We start from the raw sequence: 24,140 nt of genomic DNA on the forward strand, positions 1-24,140 counted from the left end.
TTATCTTAACCGTGGTGTAAGGACCCGGTTTTTGCACCAAATACTCCGTGTTAACAACCATGTCACTCTGCAAAGTTTTTTGTTAAATTGTTGTTATAGAAAGAATATTGGTTTCTGCATCGAACATAATGAGCTTCATGAATAAAACACTTATGTGTATTGAAATATTGCATGGCTTTTTGTAAACAACACAACAAATAGACGCTTATCAGCGTTTACATATCTCTGTCAAACGTCAACGGATTTATTAAACCTTATGTGATCCATCAAAAAAGGTTTGTACTTTGAAAACATGTTTGCATCACACATAAGCAAAGAAAACTTTCCCTTATTGAGACGCTTATTATTTCTGTGTGCACATGTCAGCACTTCCTTTTTATAAGGACACAAACACATCCAAACGTCTCGAGTTTGGTAGGACCTGTTGTCTCTAAATAATAAAACATCATCAAACCCAGAAGAGTTTGTAACGAAAGTTTTTACTGAATTGTAAAAATCAACAACACTCTTCGAGTTTGTTGGCTTATATCGTGTCTTGCACGTAGTGCAAAACCGATCAAAACTATCTGACTTTTTAAGGACGTGAGTAGTCAAATCGTGTTTACATAAAGGCAAATCAGCTGTATAGTTACGGTATCCGTATCGATAGACAAACGTGAAAATAATTGACCACCTTTAATTATGAATAGTTTGTATAGCAATTATTTTAATTTTCACAACTTAAAAGAAACCCAACAAAAAGCAATAAAATACATAACACTTTTTATCAGATAAGCATGTTATAAAAAATAAAGAAGACGAATAATCGGTGAAAAAATGCATGTTGTGGCTCGAGCTATTGAACTGTGTGTTAGTGTGACGAGAATAATAACACTTAAATGTTCGCCTTAAGGGGTGTTGCGGCAGTTTATTTAACCGATGATATATTTATAGCAACACCGATGATGCTATTATCACAACTCAATATTTTTGTTATCAGTATCATCAGAAATGACCGAGTTGGTTCATAATACAATTGTCAGTGGTTCGATCCCAGGTGGGGTTAACCCTTTTTTTTTACTTTTTTTTTTCTTTCTTTAATATCATTATTGTTTAATACTGGAGCCCTTTAGTCTTGTTGTTTACATTTATCAATTTAAAGCATTAAGTCACAAACTTCAAGCCATGCTGCAATCTGTGAACAAGTACATGTAAGTTATTAATGATTAAGGTCAAGTTTGATACTGTAAGGTATAATGTTTGTGATTAAATATTGTTTTTTATTAATGTATTTTGGTAAGCTGTTGTGATATCAGCTAAGATTGTAAACAATTTCTAATGGTTATGCATATTTCTAACAATCTATGTACCGGTACTTGGGTTTTGCCTAATTACTGTATTTTATGAAATTTGACGCAGACGGTAGGGATAGTAAAAACAAAAAAATCTCTGTTAAAAAAGCGGTGACCCCCTTTTTTATTTGTGTTTTATGATGACAATACGCAGATGAACATATTTGAGCAGTTTCGCAGAATTCTATTTGACATAAAAAAAATAATATATTTATGTGATTACAATAGTAATAAAAAGAACGTTTTTGGGGGTGACATAAAAATTATAAAAAAGACATTTCTTAAAATTTTACTTGTGTACTCCATTTTATTGGTAGTGTGTTGGTTAATTAAATGGTATATGATGTATCTTAGCTTATATAATATTTACATGTTGCCATTTTAATATGTTATCAATCAATTTTACGCAATTAGAGCTTTTTCAGTTTTATTGAAAAAGTACATGTTATATAATGGTGAATAAAATCAAAACAAGGCCGGTGACCCTATGCTTTTATTTCATTTTTCATATAGTATTTGTATATATATCTTAAATATAAATTTTGGACAAAATCTATTTGATGGAAAAATATCAGCAAAACTGCAGCAACACCCCTTAATATACCTTGCGGGTAGGAAATACGACTGAAATGGAAAGCCTACTTTAATTGATAAATTCTCTGCTACATTTTATCTGCCCTATACACGTGGTAGGTCACCAACAACTCACTGAAGCTTGCGGAGGATACCGAAACCATGAATACATAATTCAACTGCTGTGCTTTTACATTGGGGAATCAAAATGACTATATTTTGTGAAATACATGCATTTATAATCAAATAATAAATCACGTATACAAAGATGAATGGTAAAACATCTGGAAATGAAACATCAAAATTTCGGGTTGATCCGGAGACAAGCGTCTTTCGAGCGACATTATCTACAATACGTAGCAATGTATGCAAAGTAAATTTTACCTGCTACTGACCGTTATGCCTAGATATATTAAAGAATCGTGTCGAAGAAAACATTTTGTGCTTGAAGCGATTTTAATCCATTGAAGCGTACCTTGCTAAGTAAACTGTTAAGGTCTCATTCAACTCACGTACAACGAGCAAGAACAAAACCAAACGACAACATGTCACACACAAAGCGCAATATTTATGTCCTTGGAGTTCACAAGTGCCATGTAAATGATGTTCAGATATACCTAGAACTAAAAACAGCAACGCCGCTCTGACCACCATGTAGTTTGTGCCTCAGATAAAACGTGTCAAACAATTTTTAAAAACATAAGCGTTCTTAAGTTATCATCAGGAAACCATTTTACTATTTCAGGTCATAGTGACCTTGACCTTTGACCTAGTGACCTTAAAATCAATAGGGGTCATCTGCGAGTCATGATCTATCTACCTATCAAGTTTCATGATCCTAGGAATAAGCGTTCTTCAGTTATCATCCGGAAACCATTTTACTATTTCGGGTCACCGTGAACTTGACCTTTGACCTAGTGACCTCAAAATCGATAGGGGTCATCTGCGAGTCATGATCAATGTACCTATGAAGTTTCATGATTTTAGGCATAAGCGTTCTTGAGTTATCATCCGGAAACCATTTTATGATTTTGGGTCACCATGACCTTGAACTTTGACCTAGTGACCTTAAAATCAATAGGGGTCATCTGCAAGTCATGATCAATGTACCTATGAAGTTTCATGATCGTAGCCATAAGCGTTCTTGAGTTATCATCCAGAAACCATTTTACTATTTCAGGTCACCGTGACCTTGACCTTTGATATAGTGACCTGAAAATCAATAGGGGTCAACTGCAAGTCATGATCAATCTACCTATCAAGTTTCATGATGCTAGGCATAAGCGTTCTTGAGTTATCATCCGGAAACCATTTTACTATTTCGGGTCACTGTGACCTTGACCTTTGACCTAGTGACCTCAAAATCAATAGGGGTCATCTCTGAGTCATGATCAATCTACTTATAAAGTTTCATGATCCTAGACATAAGCGTTCTTGAGTTATCATCCGGAAACCATTTTACTATTTCGGGTCACCGTGACCTTGACATTTGACCTAGTAACCTGAAAATTAATAGGGGTCATCTGCCAGCCATTATCAATCTACCTACGAAGTTTCATGATCCTAGGCATAAGCGTTCTTGAGTTATCATCCGGAAACCATTTTACTATTTCGGGTCACTGTGACCTTGACCTTTGAACTAGTGACCTCAAAATCAATAGGGGTTATCTGCGAGTCATGATCAATCTACCTATAAAATTTCATGATCCTAGGCCTAAGCGTTCTTGAGTTATCATCCGGAAACCATTCTACTATTTCGGGTCACCGTTACCTTGACCTTTGACCTAGTGACCTCAAAATCAATAGGAGTCATCTGCGAGTCATGATCAATGTACCTATGAAGTTTCATGATCCTAGGCCCAAGCGTTCTTGAGTTATCATCCGGAAACCACCTGGTGGACGGACCGACCGACCGACCGACAGACCGACCGACAGACAGACAGACCGACATGAGCAAAGCAATATACCCCCTCTTCTTCGAAGGGGGGGATTAAAAGTATCTGGGTCAACAATCCTAGCATATCAAACAACGCGCACCCCTCATGTGTTGGTACACGTACCTTTATTAGTGGGTGTTTTGGCAGACGGTCGGCAAGACAGCCAAGCACTATTGGCTCGGAACTGTCCACCACGTGCTGGTATTCTTCCATGCAGTTCTTGATAATCACAGGGCCCACGTGGTTGTCCGTTCGGGTCAAGTGATTGCTCCTGTCGATGCTCGACAAGTCGCCGTCTTTGGGGGCTAGAATAGTGTCAATGTTTCGATTTAGCGGAGTCACGATGTTTACCTTAAAGTTTGTAGTATGAAAATTTTAGGTATTACAATTTAAGAGATTATTAAACGATATAATATGTTTATATATTTCCAAAGTCATTGTCGTGTCCTTGTTAAATATCATATAACTTTCGTCAGTCACAATGGTAGTGAGTTTGCGCATTTAACAAATCGTCTAAGAATGCATATGTCCAAAGTAATAATGCCATGACATTATAAAAAATGGAAAAATTGATTTTCAAAAATGTTTGATTAACATTATGCACTGCATGTATATTTCTTTACGTAAATTTGGAATTTGAATAAAGTAGATGATCATTCGGAGGTATTGACATATGCCATTCTGTAATATCTGGTTTCAATACAGGTATAGGCAAGCATGGTATCTTGAATGTTGTTTGTGATAAGGTTTCAACAACATGCAATCCGTAGTTCTTGGTGTAACACAGGTGTTGGCAAACATGACATTCTGGAGTTTCTTGTTATAGTACAAATATTGGAAAAAATGGCATTCCGTAGTTTCTTGTTGAAACTCAATGGTCGGCAAACCTTACCTTTTGTAGTTTCTTTTAATACAAGTGTTGGGCATTACAATTTTAAAAAGCATGGAACATGGAAATTCTTTTGAAGCTAAATAAAGCGTCATGATCCATAAAGTGTCGTCCCAGATTAGCATGTGCAGTCCGCACAGGCTAATCAGGGACGACACTTTTCGCTTTTATGACATTTTTTTCGTTTAAATGTTCTTCTTAGCAAAAATCGAATTTAGGAGATAAGTGTCGTCCCTGATTAGCCTGTGCGGACTGCACATGCTAATCTGGGACGACACTTTACGCACATGCACTATGCCCAGTTTTCTCAGAACGCGACTCATATGAATAATGCTTTTAACATATTAAATATCAAATGCAGATTAGCTTAAGTTTCAGAAGCACATTATAAATATACTATTGAATCCTTATGTTTATAAACATACGAATTTGCAGACCAAGATGGCATTATCAAATATTTCAAATGCCTAAAATTATCGTCTTTAAGGTTATTGCAAATACTTCAATAACTCATTAATACTAATTATACGAACTAAGAATCATGTTCACAATATTAAAACGTTAATACAAATTAATATTTTTCATCAAGACGCTTCGTGACATATCTTTATCAGTGGATAAATGGCAAGTCATGCACATATAAATATGTTATACCCTTAAAACATGTACTTGCATCTGAATAAGAAAACCTTTGTCAAATTATTAAGGTAAACCGTTCTATGTGGAAACTCCGAGGGTTTACTATGTCTCTATGTTATGAATATTAGATTCACAACGTATAGCTTTAATCAAAGCGCTAAAGGCACTGAAGTTGCTCGCTATTGCATAATCTTAAAAGCAAACTTCAAACTTATGTTCAAGTTTTAGTTTGAAATGAACACAACCCATTCAAATTTTTAAGAGTGAGTCTTAAAGCACAGGTTGAGATGCGTGTGACTGTTTATCCTCTTATTTATGTTATAGAGATAACTTAGACAAAATAACAACAATATGCCTTTTTTCACAATTGGTTTGCTGCACTGGTAACCATCTTTAGAATTTTGGTTGCCTTGCTTAAGAATAACAAGCCTATAATCATGTTGTGATATGTGTATCTAATACTTTATCTATTTTCTTCCAATTATTTAGAAACAATTTTGCCCACATGACAGACTTTTAATGCAGCTTTAAGACCCGTTTTCCCTGAGAGCAGCCAATATGTACATATTTCAATGATAAACTTACCAATGTCGTCGCACAAGCTGTTATAAACACTAGATTGGCCAATATGTCCCACAAGCTTTTAAACCTTTTGTTTTTTTTTTACATAATTATAGGCTTTCTGCTGCAGTGAAGTATAAACATGCAGCGGTAATCGTTCCTAGCCTAGTGAGTTACCGTCCTTAGCGTAGCTAAGCACATACTGATTTGCAACACATGATGCTAGGCACATCTGTTAATTTAGTCGGCCGCTAACGCGACCAACTAACAATGGAAATAAAAGCTCACTCTTAAACCAACAAGATGATAAATGACGATCCAAAGAGCAATTAAACCCAGAGAGTATTTCATATCAACATTATGAATGTGTAGGAATGGAAAAACTGCACAAACATGATAGGAAGAGAAATTCTTTCTGAAACCCGCTAGTCTGTTATTTGATGTAAGTGACAAATACGACCATACACGACAGGGAAATAAATAAACACGACTTTTATATAAAAAATGACTAATGCTGGGGTCACGAGCGTGAAACGGTCAGTAAAAATCTTAAAGATTTTAAACCGGTTGAATGAATCGTCCTATCGCACATATAGCCCAGTATGTATCACTCACATAGCCCAGTATGTATCACTCACATAGCCCAGTATGTATCACTCACATAGCCCAGTATATATCACTCACATAGCCCAGTATGTATCACCCACATAGCCCAGTATGTATCACTCACATAGCCCAGTATGTATCACTCACATAGCCCAGTATGTACCAGTATGTATCACTCACATACACATGTTCACAAAATTGTGACAGTGATAAAAACACATGGTGTACGCATACCTGAAGTCCTTAGCGCGCAGAGAGATGACCGCAGAGGGGTTGGTGGGGGACTGTATGAGCTTGCTCCTGTCCCCATGGTAACGGGACCGGTTGATGCTAGTTATGAAGTACGGTGTCCGTCACAGTGGTCACCAGCTCATATCGTCGGCAACCTGTAACAGATATAGGGTAAACAACTATCTAGTGCTGTTTCGATACTATAAAAGCAGGCGTAGTTTCGTGTAACAATTATCTGACCTAGTGTTTTGCGTGTCGATGTAAAATATGATTCACAAAAAGTATGTACCGCATGAAATGCTGGTGTTTTGCAGCTTCCGATAAAGTTAGTACCAGTACATACACATTTTTAAGATATTCTATTTTTATGCCAATGTGTTGTTATTCCCTGATTAGAGTCTTGCAGCGGCTGTCGTTTTACGAGTATAATTTTAACTATACCCATTAGTGGCTTTCATGCGTTTGCGCTTTCAAAGAAAAGCATTATATTATGCACGTATAATAACATATGCCTACAACTTTTCCTCTGGAATCGTTATTTGATAGAAACCAATTAAGAGATCAAAGCGTAAGGTGCACGTGATGACTATGTAAACTCATATTCCTTAAATGATCCAAAAACATTTCCATAAAGAAACAGAATACCGCTTCTCTGCTAGCTTTATCAACATTCATATTGAAACCAGACAATAATGAAACTTTTACATGCAAACTGTGAAACATATTGGGGACATTAATCAAGATTTTATATCCATCATGAAGTAGTATGTGTCAATCCGACAAAGGATTCCAAATGAGTCGTGTTCTGAGAAAACTGGGCATAATGCATGTGCGTAAAGTGTCGTCCCAGATTAGCCTGTGAATTAATGCCGTTTATTTTAATCAGCTAAATGTATTGCTTAAGGTGGATGTCCTTCAAATGATGCGTTTCGATTAGAACTAACATCCACACTATTGCTTCATTAAAGATAATGTTAACCCGAAAGCATCCAATGATTTTTCTAAAACATGACGCTAGAGAGTTCATTTTTAACTCAATCTGTCATCAATCTGTTAGTTCATTTAATCGAAATAGATCTTCAAATGCATTCGTCATACGAGGCGAAGTAATAATTGAAACATGACTATCCGTGATTATAACCGTTGGGGCGAGTAAAAACAATTATATCGAAAGCCGTGTCTAAGTACATGTATGTAGCTATACAGCGTAGATATATATTTCAGTTGATTCTGGTGTAACGTTATGATAAATATAAAATATAAATTGGAAATTATTAATAAATCTTTTATTGAAAATTATTAATAATATTATACTTGAATTTTGGAAATTATTAAAGTGATATTATGGACATCTAACAGTTTATAAGTGTCTATCGCTACCGTTGTTTATTTTTGGTGTTTTCACTTAATATACATTTATATTTGTTAATGAAGCATCAACATACTTAAACAATATCCCGGAAAGAGAAAAATAATGCATTTGAATATCAACCGTACTTTCGTTTGACAACTGATCATGCATGTACGATGAGAACCTAAATTAAGTTTTAGTGCAGATTCGTTCATACGACACAAAGACACAATTTTGTTTTACGGATCATTTCGGCTTAGAGGACTGGGTAAGTCACGTACGAATATCGAATATAAAATATATTTTATAAACAACTGATAGCAAGATGAGTTTCAGATAATTGGTCAGTAACCACATTTTTACTTACTCTTTTGATCTGTTAATTCTTTTCAGCTAAATTCAACCGTGAAAAATGCCCATAATATCACTTTAATATATCTTAATTATATGTCCAATTATAAAGAACATGAATTTATAACAAAATTATAGAAATGTCCTTAAAATATTTTGCAAAGTAAGACGTACCTTTCAATCCATTGTTAAAATATTTAGATCAATAACTTGAAAGGTCAGAGAGTGTCAAAACAGATCAAATATGTGATAGTGGCCAGAATATGCAGTAGGTGAATTATAATCAAGTCCGTCAATCATTTAAGTCCGTCGAACTGGCAAAATGTGATAATTGTAAGTGCAATCTGATGGCCTCTAAACCTCTAACTTTCTAGTCTAAGTTTGACAATCGAGTGGTGCAGTCACGTTTTCATGTCGTGGCGGCCATTTTGGCCTACCGTGCTGTAAAATTGTATTTCACGAACATTAGCAAGCGTTGTATTAGAAAATATTCCACAGAAATAAATCGCGATGAAAAGAGAAATGAACTGTCTTTGTTACTGTGTGTTCTCCACGAACAATGTGTAATTACGTTACACTGGTATTCAAACCGCGCATTGTGCTGATAAAAAATATTTAAAATATCACACGATAATTGTATGTATTTATTAATTTGGGTGAACGCTTCATGATTCACAAGCTTATATGTCTGGAGATGACCCCATGAATGTCACAGAAAGTATATAAAACGCTGGTCATAAAAATGTTCAACGTTTTCATAACATATAATTCCTTTTTAACTTAGATACGTATTTTGACGCATTTGTAATTATAGACCATTCTGACTAGATTCAATTTGTAAATGCCTCATTTCCAACCCTAAGATACTGATGAGCGGCAACCAGCATAAAACCTGAACAAACTGCGAGTAACTCGCAGACTGTTCTGGTTTTATACTGTTTACATATAGCCATTTTCACTTCGCTCCTGAGTGGGAAATGGTTAAGGAATTCAGAATCAAGTAAGTCGTGATGCTTGTTTACGTATTTGCATTTTAATCCTCCCCGAAATATTTTAGGGAGCATATAGTGTCCAGTTTGTAGTTCCTTACTTCCTTACATCCTTACTTCCTTCCGTCACACTTTTGTTACCGTTCTCATTGCACCTTCAATACTTTACCGATCTCATTCATATTTGGCATGTAGGTACCTTGCATGGAATTCTACCTTCTGATGAGGTTTGAGGTCACTGGGATCAAGGTCAAGGTCACCGAGGCTAATAATATACTTTTTCCGTCACACTTTTGTTACCGTTTCTCATAGCACCTTCAATACTTTACCGATCTCTTTCATATTTGGCATGTAGGTACCTTGCATGGACCTCTACCTTTTGATGAGGTTTGAGGTCACTGGGGTCATGGTCAAGGTCACAGAGGCTAATAATATACTTTTTCCGTCACTTTTTTGTAACCGTTTCTCATAGCACCTTCAATACTTTACCGATCTTTTTCATATTTGGCATGTAGGTACCTTGCATGGACCTCTACCTTTTGATGAGGTTTGAGGTCATTGGGGTCAAGGTCACGGAGGCCCATACTAGATTTTTCCGTCACACTTTTGTTACAGTTTCTCAAAGCACCTTCAATTCTTTATCGATCTCCTTCATATTTGTCATGTAGGTACCTTGCATGGACCTCTACCTTTTGATGAGATTTGAGGTCACTGGGGTCAAGGTTAAGGTCACCGAGGCTAATAATAGATTTTTTTAGGTGGTTATTAACACATAGATTTACAAAGCGCATCATCGGGGAACATCCATCAGTTTCACTGATATTCTTGTGTTCTTTATTAGTAACGTATTGGTACCCAGCTTAAACGCGAAGCTCATTCGTAACCCTTACATAGCGCACAGATAATCATATGAGCCGTACTCTGTGAAATAATGGTTTAATGCGTAAAGCGTCGAACCAGATTAGCCTGTACAGTCCGCACAGGCTAATCAGGGACGACACGTTCCGCTCATATGGTATTTTTCGTTTACAGAAAGTCTCTTCTTAGCAAAAATCCAGTTTAGGCGGAAAGTGTCGTCCCTGATTAGCTGTGGGGACTGCACAGGCTAATATGTGACGACACTTTATGCATATGCATCAAACCCATTTTACACATGTATCCAACCCATTACCAGCGGCTGCTCTAGCTGTTCCTTACGAAAGCATTTGAATGTCTGTGTAATGTAATATCCTTCAACATGCGAGTCGACTTTCAGAACAAAGGAAGAACATTGCAAACTGCCAATGATATAGAGAAAAAAGCTAAATACCCATATTAAAATTGCTATACCTTATCATTAAAAAACTAACATGATGAAATGAAAATGAAAAATGGATAATCCTGTCAATAAATAATAACACATTCTAAACTATTGGTCGTGCAAGATAATTCTAATAGCCAGTGTAAAACACTTTCGACTTTCATAATGCTGGAAAAACTTGATTTTTAGAATCAACCAAACTAACAATGTCTTAAAGACAGGTGCAATATAAAAGGAAGTATATTTTTGTATAAGCCGATCGTTTGTTATAACAACGCTATCACAGAGAATAATTCATTAAAAGGTATTCGTATGAACTGATTGGAATTTAATTTTCAAAGCCCTCGATGTTTTTTTTAAAATCCTACATGATTGCCGACGCATAAATTTCTGATGTTAAATATATTCTGATAATGTTAGGAATCACGCTGCTATTGTCTGTCTTTGACTGACCTTGTTACCATGGGAATAATTACTGGCATTTGTTAGATATTGGCCATGAAACTTGTCTCTGATGCTGCTATATCCCTGCTGGATAGTTTTCAAGAATGTGTACAATTAATTCAAATATGACAGACATTTATTGAGTTATGACTCATAAAATAATATGTGGTTTACATTTAAGGTCCAGAAAGTTCGTAATCAAGTCAGTTTGACTTGAAATATAAGTGAAAAATAAAAATAATAAGTGCCATTGCATAGAATTTTGCTTCTGTAGATGCCGATATATATTGTATGGCATTTAAAAACATTGTATGCTGTTTGATGTCGTAAAGATTTCCGCTTTTTCGTGAAGCGAAACAGTCATAGAGAAACGAACCGGTTTTATACGCATAAATGTTCATACACTTTCATAGCAAATGAAACAATTACATGAATGTGCTTCTGTTTGTCCCAAACAATATTGTAAGACATTTTGAAAAACAAGTATGATTATTTGTTGAGCTAAACAGTCATAAATGAACGGAACGTTTTGAATTAAAAAATTTCAACTCAATAAGAGTATTAGAAAACACTGTTATATGTGGTCGAGAATGATATTTTAAAACACAATATTGTATAAAAAAATAACCGTAGCTCGCTTAAAATTGTTTCAGTACTGAAAATTATTTTATTTCGACGCCACATAAGTGTGTAAAATACTACATAAGTTATCAATATATGAATATGGACGATTCTTACTCGATCAATGAATCAATATTAATATGGCTACTTTTAAATTTAAGAAATGAATTTTTTCCGTAAAAACCGTCAACATAAGTTTTTAAACTAATTAGTCAGTGCTAAATATTGATGGGGAAAGCAAATCAAACATAGATGCACTTAAACGAGTTTGATTGCTTTCAATTAAACCGTTCATTTTTTTTTCAACATAAAATGAGCCGCGTTCTGAGAAAACTGGGCTTAATGCATGTGCGTAAAGTGTCGTCCCAGAATAGCATGTGCAGTCCGAACAGGCTAATCAGGGACTACACTTTCCGCTTTTATGGTATTTTTAGATTCAAGAAAGTCCCTCCTTACCGTAAATCAAGTTTACGCGGAAAGTGTCGTCCCTGATTAGCCTGTGCGGACTGCACAGGCTTATCTTGGATGACAATTTGCGCACATGCATTTAGCCCAGTTTTCTCAGAACAAGGCTCGAATGACGTTAGTAAAAGCATACTTTCAATAAGTAATATCGTAAGTCCCTCACCTTTCCGAAATAGTTTAATATGTTGTCTTTTAAGTCATCGAGCCACGTCCCAATATGGATATTAATATTCAAGTGTCATTTTAAGCTATTTAAAACAATATTTTACTATCCGTTAATATCGCTCAATGGGTCATTGTCGACCTAAAATGACCTGAAGTCACCCTTGGGTGACTAGAAGCCGACTCATGTCACCCTGGGGTGATTTCAAGCCGAGTCTAGTCACCCGGTCGGCTTGAAGTCACCCCAGGGAGACATGAATCGGCTTGACGCCAGCCCAGGGTGACATGAATCGGCTTCAAGTCATCCCCGGGTGACTTCAAGCCATTTCCGGTCGACAATGACCCAATGAGCATTGAAGTTAATATCAGTTAACAAAGACCAAGTTGGTCGTAAACGGCTACACATATCTAATAGGGAAGACAATTGGCTGGTCACATCCAAGTATCCAGTGTGAAATTCAATGGCACTCCCCTGATGAAAGGTTATTATTCTGAGTGATGATGGCGAGATAATTGATTGCGATATACCAGACAATTAATTGAATGTATTATATACGAAAGTGCAATGATACATCCCTAAAATATTTATGAGATATTTATTTTATATTAGTTTATAAATGCCGACGCCATTTATCTAAGATAATAGATGCTTTTAAATTGTCAAACGTCCTTAAAGTCTCTATAACGCTCAAAATCAACAACAATTTCGTTAAGTATTTCGTTAATTAAAGTTAACACCTTAACAATCAGTGTTCCTTATAGCAATAGCCAAAATTTCAACGCTAGATGTGGTATGATTACATAGATTTTTGTAGATACAAAATGCTTGTTTTTATTTATTTGTGGCCACAATTAATTCCCGCGAATATATCTATTCATACGACACACGAACAGTGTTCATGTGTCGTATGAATAGATATGCAAAACAATAATAAAAACGAGTATTTTGTATCTACAAACATCTATTTTACCAGACCACATCAGGCGTTGAAATTTTGGCAATTGCCATAAGGAACACTGATTTTTAATTGGTTAAGTTTATGTTACGAACAATTGTACGAAATGTTCGTTGATTTTGAGTAGTAATGTTACTTGAAGCATTTTTCAAAACTAACGTTCTGACCAGTTATACGAGTTCAAACATGTAAAGTAGTCAATTCCAATTTGAATGGTATTTGCGAATAAAACAAAACATTTAACTTCACATGATCATGTTCGGCGAGGTCGCAACAAATAATTTGTAGTTAACAATTTTAATTTAGCTTAAACTGTTAATCGCAAATAAAGAAGAAAAAATGTTTCTTAAATCGATTTTCAAACAATGAAATAAAGCCATTCAAGGGATTATACACCAACTTTGTTAAGTTCCTTGATTAATTATAAATAAATGAGCCGTGCTCTGCGAAAAGGGGGTTTAATGCATGTGCGAAAAGTGTCTTCCCAGATTAGCATGTGCAATCCGCCTATACTGGATTTTTTTTTACTAAGAAGAGACTTTCTTTAAACTAAAAATATCATAAAAGCGGAAAGTGTCGTCACTGATTAGCCTGTGCGGACTGCACATGCTAATCTGGAACGTTACTTTACGCACATGCATTAAACCCCTTTTTCACTGAGCACGGCCCATATAGAGTTGGTCCATTACATAATTTATAGAATGATGATATAGACACTGTGTAATTTTTGTACAGCTTTAACTGTACACTTTATTTCAGACTTAATTAAGAAATGGTACAATAATGAGCTCTCAGTATGCTGCACAACATTTCATGTTATTTATGTAATCGGTAATTGCAAACTGTTACAATACGCGTAAGAATCATACATATTAGCCGTGTCACACGAAAGTGGGTCTTATGTCATATGTATCTCCACAATCTGACCAGGTGCTACCATGTACACTAATGAGACCGCATTACCTAACGCAACTTTATAAAGCATGCCGCGGCTCATATTTTGTGTACATAATATGCATAGTAATATAGTTTGTACTATAATCAACAATAGTAATCCGCTGTAGGAAATTTACTGTTCGTGTTTTATAATTTTTTGTCTTAATCATTTAACCTCAACGACTGCATTTCAGGCAACTAACAAAAATACAGGCATTTATTATACTCCAACAGTATATGTATGCTAAGGATAACTGTATTTTTCTCTAAACGGCTATTAATTTATTGTGAATATACTTTACATAAACAAAAAGAGATAAAGAATAAATACAATACTCACATTTCAAAGCTCTTTATTAGATGCATATCCAGCAATTATAGAGACCGTAGATTTGATTAAATATCACAAGTCAGGCAATCATAGCTGTGCATAATAATTTTAGTTTATACCTTTATAAAAAGAAAACACATGTCATGGTAATGATGTATTTGGTATTCGATTGCATAAATGTCTTACTATCTAAACTGGTCATAAATAGTTACACAAAACTGTTAATTCTCACGTTAATTGATCCACATATATAGCATTCCGTTTTGCAAAAATATTCTCCTATACCCTTCCTCCTACATACAACCTTTGTGGTGTTGTCACTCCGCCTGATTCCCACTATGGCCTAGCTCTGAACTGTTGAAGGTGCTATCGGGGATTATTGATTGGCGATAGCAACCAACAGAAGTCCGTATCCTCCATACAACAATAGTGTTGACATTTTAGTCGTTCAGTTGCTGAACACAGGGATTTCCACAAAAGGTGCGGACGCAGAAGACAAGTACCGTAATATTGGTGTAGGTATTGCCTTCTTTTTCAAGCAAATGGCATGTATTGCAAATAATCTAAAATAATTGTATAATTATGATACTGACACAAGCATAGTTATGAAAACAATAGTGAATAATATTGCAGATAAATTATCGTTCTGTTTACACCGTAAAATGTTCTGCAGTCAACAAGTAACACTATGATAAGCCGGCGAGGTATTGGTACATATTCGTAAGATACTCGAAATAATATCAGTGAAATTAAAATTTTGGCTCCGATGGTTATAAACGACTGTTATATAGACATCTAAGCATTAGATGCCGTTATGTGCTGGATACGTTTCGTGCATTTAAGAAGTCATGAATATATACATGGGCTTTAACTATTGATGTTAATAAGTGAGCTTGATGGCTGTTAATGTCGTTGAGAGGAGAGAGAGGCATTGAGAGGAACATTGTATACAAGCAAATTACAATGTATTGTGTGTATGCTTTATACAATTATACAATGTGACACCGAAAAGTTGTATATTATAATATGCAACAGTAAATAAACAATACTTTGGAAAAACAACAACATTTTATATGTATCTAGGTACAATTAAATTCATTCAAATAATAACGGTTGATACGGTATATAATTTTTAAAAGATTTTTAAAGTTTTGGCTTTGTTTGTACCGTAAGATTAGATTTTATCCACGATCTAGCCGAAGAAAGACTATTAGGTACTTTACGTACATTATACAATCCTATTTTGCAGGAAGACTTCAGACTAATCCATTGTCACACTTGTCATGCAGCAGCTACACATATAATACATGCCAACTAAAGGATGTGAAAATGACGATAGTCGTTAACGCTTGCACGTTCTTCTGGACTAAACTTACTAGGCATGCACCAAAAGTCACGAAACATGTTACTTTGTTTATTGTTTATCAATGACACATCAATCATAAATTGCGTAATCAATTGAACGAAAATAAAAAAAAGTACGGATATACGGTTCTGTAATAAATTTTAGAGAAAGAACAAAACAAAGATAATCAAAACAAAGTAAGATATATATTATAGACGTTAATACACGGCTGAGCAGGGCCGGGCAGTGATAATCGGCCCCCAGGTCGCAAACCCAGGTATGCTCCCTGCCGGCCGATTATCACTGCCCGGCCCGGCTCAGCCATGAATTATCCTCCAAGTAAAGTATTTTGTAGAAAATCGAACGAATCCAAAACGTATTTCGGATTGTGTTTGTTCATGCCTAATTGGAAACGTCGAGAGGAATATAATAATTCGCTCCCAGAAGTCATTCGAGTTCGTAAATCGTGTTGTTGATCATAATACGTCCGTCCTTTGATCTAAATTTGTTTTAAACCAAACTACGTTTTGGTTACTGTATCAAATGCTAGCCTAACCATTCTTACCAAAATCACGATTTACGAAATCGAATGACCGCCGCTCGGAGCGATTTATTTTATTCATACCGAAGTTTCCAATTATGCATTATTAACACACAATCCGAAATATGTGTTGGATTCGTTCGATGTTGTTGTGTTTTTTTTATTCAAAATAATTTACTTTAAACCATTAAGTCCAACTTCTTATCCTTAAAATCAAGAGAATCTAGCTTAAACTGGTGTGTTTCGTCACAGAAATTACGTCACATGAGTTACGTCATAAATTGCCCAATTATTTTAATGAGGATGATAGTACTGAAAGCTGGTTTTGTAATAAATTTTAGTGAAGGAACACAATATGATTATATGTTATATAAACGATTACACACGGCAGAGCTGGGACGTACGTCTATAATCGACCATGCCCACATAGTGGCCCTCGGGCCGTTACGTCGACAGCGGGCCGATTCAAGACGTCCGGCCCAGCTCTTCCGTGTGTTATTGTCTAAGTCTATATTTTGATTGATTGTTAAAGATCTACATGTATAACATATTACTTCGTTATTTCTACAACAAACGTATGTCATTTCAATCAGTAAATAAACCGGAAGGCAACAAATTAAAATAATATGTTTGCTTCCTCTTGCATCTCAAACACTAGGTAGGTACGTCGAACAAACGTGTTTGTCAGTTGTTTGTTACCATACACGAACTATTCTAAACTTAAATTTCTGTGCAACTTGTTTTCCTTAATATAAACCATATATACAGCATAAATGATCTAAAACTCAACACAATATGTAAACAATAGTTATGGATCAGCACGAAAAAATGGGTGGTCGGGTTAATAATAACAATAAAAGCTCTTACGCCCTATACAAGACAAACACGTCTTGGCGGATAGCGTTTTTATTTTTCATTTTGTATTGTCTTTCATACGTCATCAAGTAATTTACATTTTAAAGACTTTCAACTAAATTCTGAGGCCCGTTACCTTGCAATGTATAATAATGGTAGTAAATTCAAACTTTTTCATATACATGTATTATAACATAATTAAAATTTGTGAATGTAACCATAGTATGTTTTTATACGGATTAATTATTAATCAATGTACGTATATGTATTATTTCATTGAATAAATATTGTTTGAGCTAACCACTTCTGATTCAATTTCAACTTAATTTTATTTCAAACTTGACTTTGAAATATACCGCATCGCTTTGTGACACGACTAGCGAGGATTATTTCAGGGGTACACACCTCAGTTTAATAGACAACTGAGTGTGAATACTGTATCGTGGACATATGTGTCTTGTTTTGATAAAACTGGGCATAATACATGTGCGTAAAGTGTCGTCCCAGGTTAGCCTGTGCAGTTCGCACAGGCTTATCAGGGACGACACTTTCCGCCTTAACTTGATTTTCGGTAAGGAGGGACTTCCTTGAAACTAAAAATACCATTAAAGCGGAAAGTGTGGTCCCTGATGAGCCTGTGCGTACTACACAGGCTAATCTGGGACGACACTTTACGCAGATGAATTAAGCCCAGTTTTCTCAGAACAAGACACATATATACTTTATGATGAATACACCTCTAAAGTAAAAATGTCATTGCTTGAGAGTTGACAAATGTGCAAGGTATCATGCAAACGTATAATGCTTCTAACAAAAGGGCTAAATTCAACTCGAACCTGAGGATAACTTCATGCGAAAACAGAGTCTAGCAAATTACAGTTCATTAGAATCACATATTATAAGTGTAAATTCAATCGCTTGAGAAATGTTAAACGTGCTCGCTCCACAAACTTATAATATTGTTTGCGGACAGACCAACCAACTAAATGACAAACTAACCAACCAACCGACCGACCCGTGACTTTCATGTACTCTAATGTACACCTTGTTAAATTTTGTTATAACATTGTGTCACACGAACGTGCCCACGGTTTACATCAGTGGTATAATGTAAAAACTGGGTAAATGAATACTATACAATATTTCAAATCAAATACATTACCTCTGAACCTTATGGTTTGGTCATTTAACTACGAGTTTGCTTTAAACGTCGTGAAGTCATATAATGTCGAATGGATAAATGGGAAAATATGTTGCATTTTGAAATCACAAAGATAAATATCGAAGATAAGCAACTTCATATAGTCAGAAACGTTACAAAAGCATAATGCATTATAAGTATCACTACATTGTCTACACGTATAACTAGATAATTTTTAATATAATCAGTGTGTGTTAAATGTGTTCCAAACATGCATGAAAGCCGTAATTCGAAGTTGTTGTTTTATAAAATCAACTTTAGGAGCTTTCTTAATTTCCATTGCGTCTCAAGCACCAAATACATTTCCGTGAAAATAATACATATATATTGATAACCTTAAGGAACTTTTTTGAGTTTCGCTCTTGGACAAACGTGCGTAATGCATGTGCGTTAAAAATCGTCACTTATAAGACTGTTTAGTCCGCAAAGGCTTATCACGGACGATAATTTCTGCTTTCACGGTAGTTTTTCGTTTGGAGGAAGTCTTCACTCAAGCTCAGGCGGAAATCGACCTCCCTGATCAGCCTTGCGATCTCCACAGGGCTTATCTGGGACGAAACTTCACACATATGCATTAAGCCCCGTTTTACAATATCCTATATAATAATAAGTGTACTCACATCTTGAAGAATAGTCATACGTCTCACTAATTTACAAAATAATCTATACAATCTTAAGCGAGGAAAAACTTTACACTCGTTCATGTCAGTATATATGTTGATTCATGAGCAAAAAATCAAGCAGGGATACATTCATAAACCACATCGCCGCCGTGTCTCTTTATTTGTTCATCCATAGAAAGCTCTTTAGCGACGTGTTCGCATACTATATGCCCATTAACGTCTTGCATAATAGTTTAACAGAGATATGAGGTTAGTGTTTACATAGAGGCGCTTCTATTTCTTATTAAAAGTGATAACCTGATTTATTACGAAATATGCAATAGCATGATCCCTGATAACGCTCATGACAAAGCGTAATGCATGAACCAAACCGCATATACACTTGAACCGTATATATATGTATGTATTTATGTATGTATATATATATATATATATATATATATATATATATATATATATATATATATATATATATATATATATATATATATATATATGCATTGAAACCTTGCATTTTAACATTAAAACATATTAACATGAAATCACGAGGTATTTTCTAATAAGTCACTTTGCACTACTTAGTGGCAAAACCACAAAGAATGAACAAGTGACGTTATTAATAAACTGACACCCCCGAATGCGATTCCAAGAAACCACTTGTTTGACGTCGCACAATTGTCCGCCATACCCGAATCTTATGAACCAGGATTTAAAACTTCGTTGAATACGTTGTTAAAATGAATCTTACGTATTGATCTTGAACATAACCACTGACTAAATGATACATTGTCATCCATAGTGGCAAACATCATTTAGCCTCGGCATTTTGCTCACTTTCCTTTAATAACCTGATACCTTATAACATGGGGAAATTAAAAAAAAAAGCTAACGAAAACGTTGTGAAGGAATCCCAGGTCACGTGCTATTCCAATATAAAAAGGATTGAGATAAAATCTGACAACACATCCTTAGTTGTCCAATTATTTCTTGAAACGCTAGATACGCACAGCGGCCTTGGAATCTACCAGTAGGCCCCATAGAAGAATTATGCTTTCAATAAATCGCCAATATGTTAACATAACACACAACAATGGAATTTATCATATAAATTCCTTAACACAAGTTAGTATGCAATTCATATGTCATTTAAACGGAAAAAAAAAAAATATATATATATATATAAGAAAACGCGCATCGAATCATTCTTTTCAACAAATAAATGAACATCAAATTGAGCGATGTATCTTAATGTCTGAATCAGTATTTATAACATTCCAATGAGACTGTGGAAGTGGAAAGCGATGCGATTATTCTGTCGTCTGCCTCAAGCAAGCGATGCGTTTATTTTGACACCTGCTCCGAGGAAGCGATGCGATCATTCTGTCGACTGCTCCGAGGAAGCGATGCGACTATTCTGTCGTCTTCTTTGTCATAATTGATATGTTCTTAGCTTATCATGTTAATTGTAATGTTGAACAGAGATACATGAAACAATCGACACAAATAATTTATACTGGAAACTAAAGATAAGAATTAAAAAATACAAATGTACATACGAGTACAAATTGTAACGTTATGTACAATGGCATGGCATTTTGAACGCATAGCGTTTCGCTTCTGTATATTAATTGCATGTTTTCGATGACGAGCTGCTGTTTAATTGACGAGGCCATGCAAGTTTTTGTGTTATTGTCATTTTTGTAACTTTGTTTCCGGCGTTGCTGTCTAACCCAAGAATAAAATAAATAAAGAAAAAAGTTACCCTCAACTGGACTGGAACCACTGACCCTTGGAGTAAAAGTCTATCGCTTAGACCATTCGGCAATCCCTGCTCATACAATGACTGATGAATTTAATACTTTATATGAGCAATTCTCACAGTATCTCAAAATATAACGACACCAACAGAACTCGCCAAATTATTTAATTGTTTCGCGTTGCAACGCTTGATAATGTTCGGGTTTTTAAATCGTTTAAAGATGCATATAATGAATATTTTAGAGCATGATAAATGTTCAATATTACTGTTTCCTTACTAATATCATAACTACATTTGTTTTAATATTGTCAATTAACCAATACGTGAAAAGGCCTCTTTAACAGTGTTTGTTTTAGGCGTAGCTGTCTTTCCTCAGTTTTCATCTTAATTGACTTTTAGCAACAATCAATATAATGTTGTAGAAATTGTCTGCCTGTAGGCCCGAATGAATCACTGGCATTTACACAATTGTTAGAAATAACTAAACTACGTTTTAGTACTGCCTCGGCTTCACGCAGTGTTATGGATAACGGGTTGACTATCTTTGTTGTGAGGTATAGCGTAAAGGATTTGCGCCGTTGGGAAATTCCCACTATTCTTTGAAGACCTTCTGTGTCACATAGTCTTTGAAACACAATACACGTTCACAACTCCATTTCAGTTTTCATAGCGATTTATTTCTGTTGATTTAATTCTAACACAAAGTTCTGAACAACATAATATATTGCGGCGGCATTACGGACGTTGCCGTCCCGCGACAACAACAAATTGTGTGCTTTCTATATCCGGCTATGTGCTTGGTACTGATCTCTCTACTGGAAATAAATATATTAATATAGATTGGAACACACACTGGTGACTTTTGAAATTTCCGACGTGAAGGAGTGAAAAATCACGTGCCAAAATGCAACGACGTAATATGACGCCTGCAACGAACGTATATGGACGTTAGCCCGCCATTTACATGAGATTAAACAACAATGAATAGGCCGCATGCTTACCCAAGACATGACTAATTTGCTATGAAACGAGCAATGGGCCATTACATGGTGCGTTCTTCTCGTCTAGTTTGACTCTAACATATAGGTGTCTGTTTGTATATCTATTAAGGTCGACACGATATTGAACTTGGTGCAAAACGAACACAAATTCATACTATTCTTAGTTAAATATATACGGCACTTCATGTATGTGACATGTTAATACGACTCATATACACAGTTTTGGTTGCGCCACTAATACGAGTATACGTGTCGCTATCCGCCTTTGTATTGACATCTACATTTCCAGTCTTGTTTCCGCAAATACTAGCTGACTTTGTGCGTTTACATTCTCGGATAGGCTGCACGATAGGATTGTTATCTACTTTTAACCTCATTTAAACATATTTAGATATAAGGCGGCTTAGAATTATACAGAAAACAAACATTTTCGGCATAAGTCATAACTCATTGATTTTCTTTCTTTTAGTTACGATCGTTTACAGCCAACACAAACCAATGAACATCAACGCCGTATATCTTTTTATTGTGTCGTACTCTGGGAAAAAGTGCTAAATGCATGTGTATGGCAAGCGATTCGACGCATAATCCCAAGAAACTAGGTTTCTCATTTGAATCTAGGTTCGCAGAATGAGAACCTAGGTTCTCATTCTGAGAACCCTCATTCTGAGAACCTAGGTTCTCATGAGAACTATGGTTCCCAAATGAAATCTTGGGTTCTCATGAAAACCTAGGTTATCAGAGAGAACGACGCGAAAAGCTGTCGAGAACCTAGGTTCTTGTGAAAACCTTGAATATCAAACGAGAACTTAAGTTCTCAGAATGAAAACCTAGGTTCTCATGAAAACCTTGTTTCTCATGAGAACCTAAGTTCTATAAGTCTAAGAGAACCTAGGTTCTCATGAAAAACCTAGTTTCTCATGAGAACCTAGGTTCTCTAGCGTAAACCAAGGTTTTCAAATGAGAACCTAGGTTCTCATGAGAACCTAGGTTCTCATGAGAAACCTGGTTTCTTGGGATTTCATAAACCTAGTTTCTCATGAGAACCTAGGTTTTCATGAGAAACCTGGTTTCTTGGGATTTCATAAACCTAGTTTCTCATGAGAACCTAGGTTCTCATGAGAAACCTGGTTTCTTGGGATTATGCGTCGAACAGCTTGCCATACCTCCAGTTGTCTCCAATTGCTTGGTACACGCTGGTGGCATATGTGTAGAATGATAAGTAATAGACGTGAAACAGTGAATGTTACTCCCCAAGAACATGTTTGATTAATGTTCAGACAATGCTAAGTAATATTCAACGAAACTTGGAGGAAACTTCTTGAGGAATGAAATAAGTAAAGTAATCGGTCGACATTGGTCTGAACACGTTAATAAAAAAACTGTTTATGAAATACATCTTTAATTGTAAATATTATTTTGAGACTAAAAATTGAAACAAATTCAGATCAATCGTTACATAATTCATAATTACAGCATTAAATGAGTTTCAAATATTCAGTTCCCTTGTTCGGGCCTCAAACGACTGTACGGTACAGTTTTCTATTTAAAGTATGTCTGTGATATAGTAAGCAATCATTATGGTATTTAAATAGAAGTTTAATCTCTATTGATAATGTGCAATAATGTCTTATTCAATCGTAAGATATCGGCCCAAACTGCAAGAAAAACGTATGCACTAAAGACTTTGCAAACATATTTCAATAACTTGAGATATTTGCAAAAAAATAAAGTTCTTAACGGCGTGTTTTCATTATGTCCAGCGCGTGTAAAATTATATGTGAACCACATTGATCCTGCGTCCTGAATAATATGTGTCCCGTATTCCAAACGAGCAAGTTTACGCCGTCCGACGCGTAATTCTGAAAACCTAGGTTCTCATGAGAACCTATGGTTCCCAAATGAAAACCACGGATTTAGTATTAAAGACGCGTAATTCTGTAAACCTAGGTTTTCATGAGAACCTAGATTATCATGAGAATTATGGTTCCCAAATGAAAACCACGGATATGGCAAGCAGTTCGACGCATAATCCCAAGAAACTAGGTTTTTTATGAGAACCTAGGTTCTCATTCTGAGAACCTAGGTTCTTGTATGAAAACTTCGATTCTTGAAGCCATGTGCAATCTTCAAGCGAGAACC

The 24,140-nt window shown here is 35.5% G+C and overlaps 1 protein-coding gene across 4 annotated transcripts in view; it reads right to left on the reverse strand.

Moving 5' to 3' along the window:
* Window positions 1-19,487, reverse strand: part of LOC127866574 (paladin-like) — a 63,006-nt gene extending 43,519 nt beyond the window's left edge. The window contains exons 1-3 of one of the 4 annotated variants that reach the window (XM_052407197.1): window positions 19,376-19,487; window positions 6,771-6,922; window positions 3,965-4,146 (exon numbers count right to left, since the gene is read on the reverse strand). In XM_052407197.1, coding sequence (XP_052263157.1) covers window positions 3,965-4,146; window positions 6,771-6,846 — 258 coding nt within the window. In that variant the 5' untranslated portion in view covers window positions 6,847-6,922; window positions 19,376-19,487. The other 3 variants (XM_052407199.1, XM_052407196.1, XM_052407198.1) reach the window with 3 other exon arrangements.
* Window positions 19,488-24,140: the final 4,653 nt, after the last annotated feature.

This window comes from Dreissena polymorpha, chromosome 2 (assembly GCF_020536995.1).
Source record: "Dreissena polymorpha isolate Duluth1 chromosome 2, UMN_Dpol_1.0, whole genome shotgun sequence".
Classification (NCBI taxonomy): domain Eukaryota; kingdom Metazoa; phylum Mollusca; class Bivalvia; order Myida; family Dreissenidae; genus Dreissena; species Dreissena polymorpha.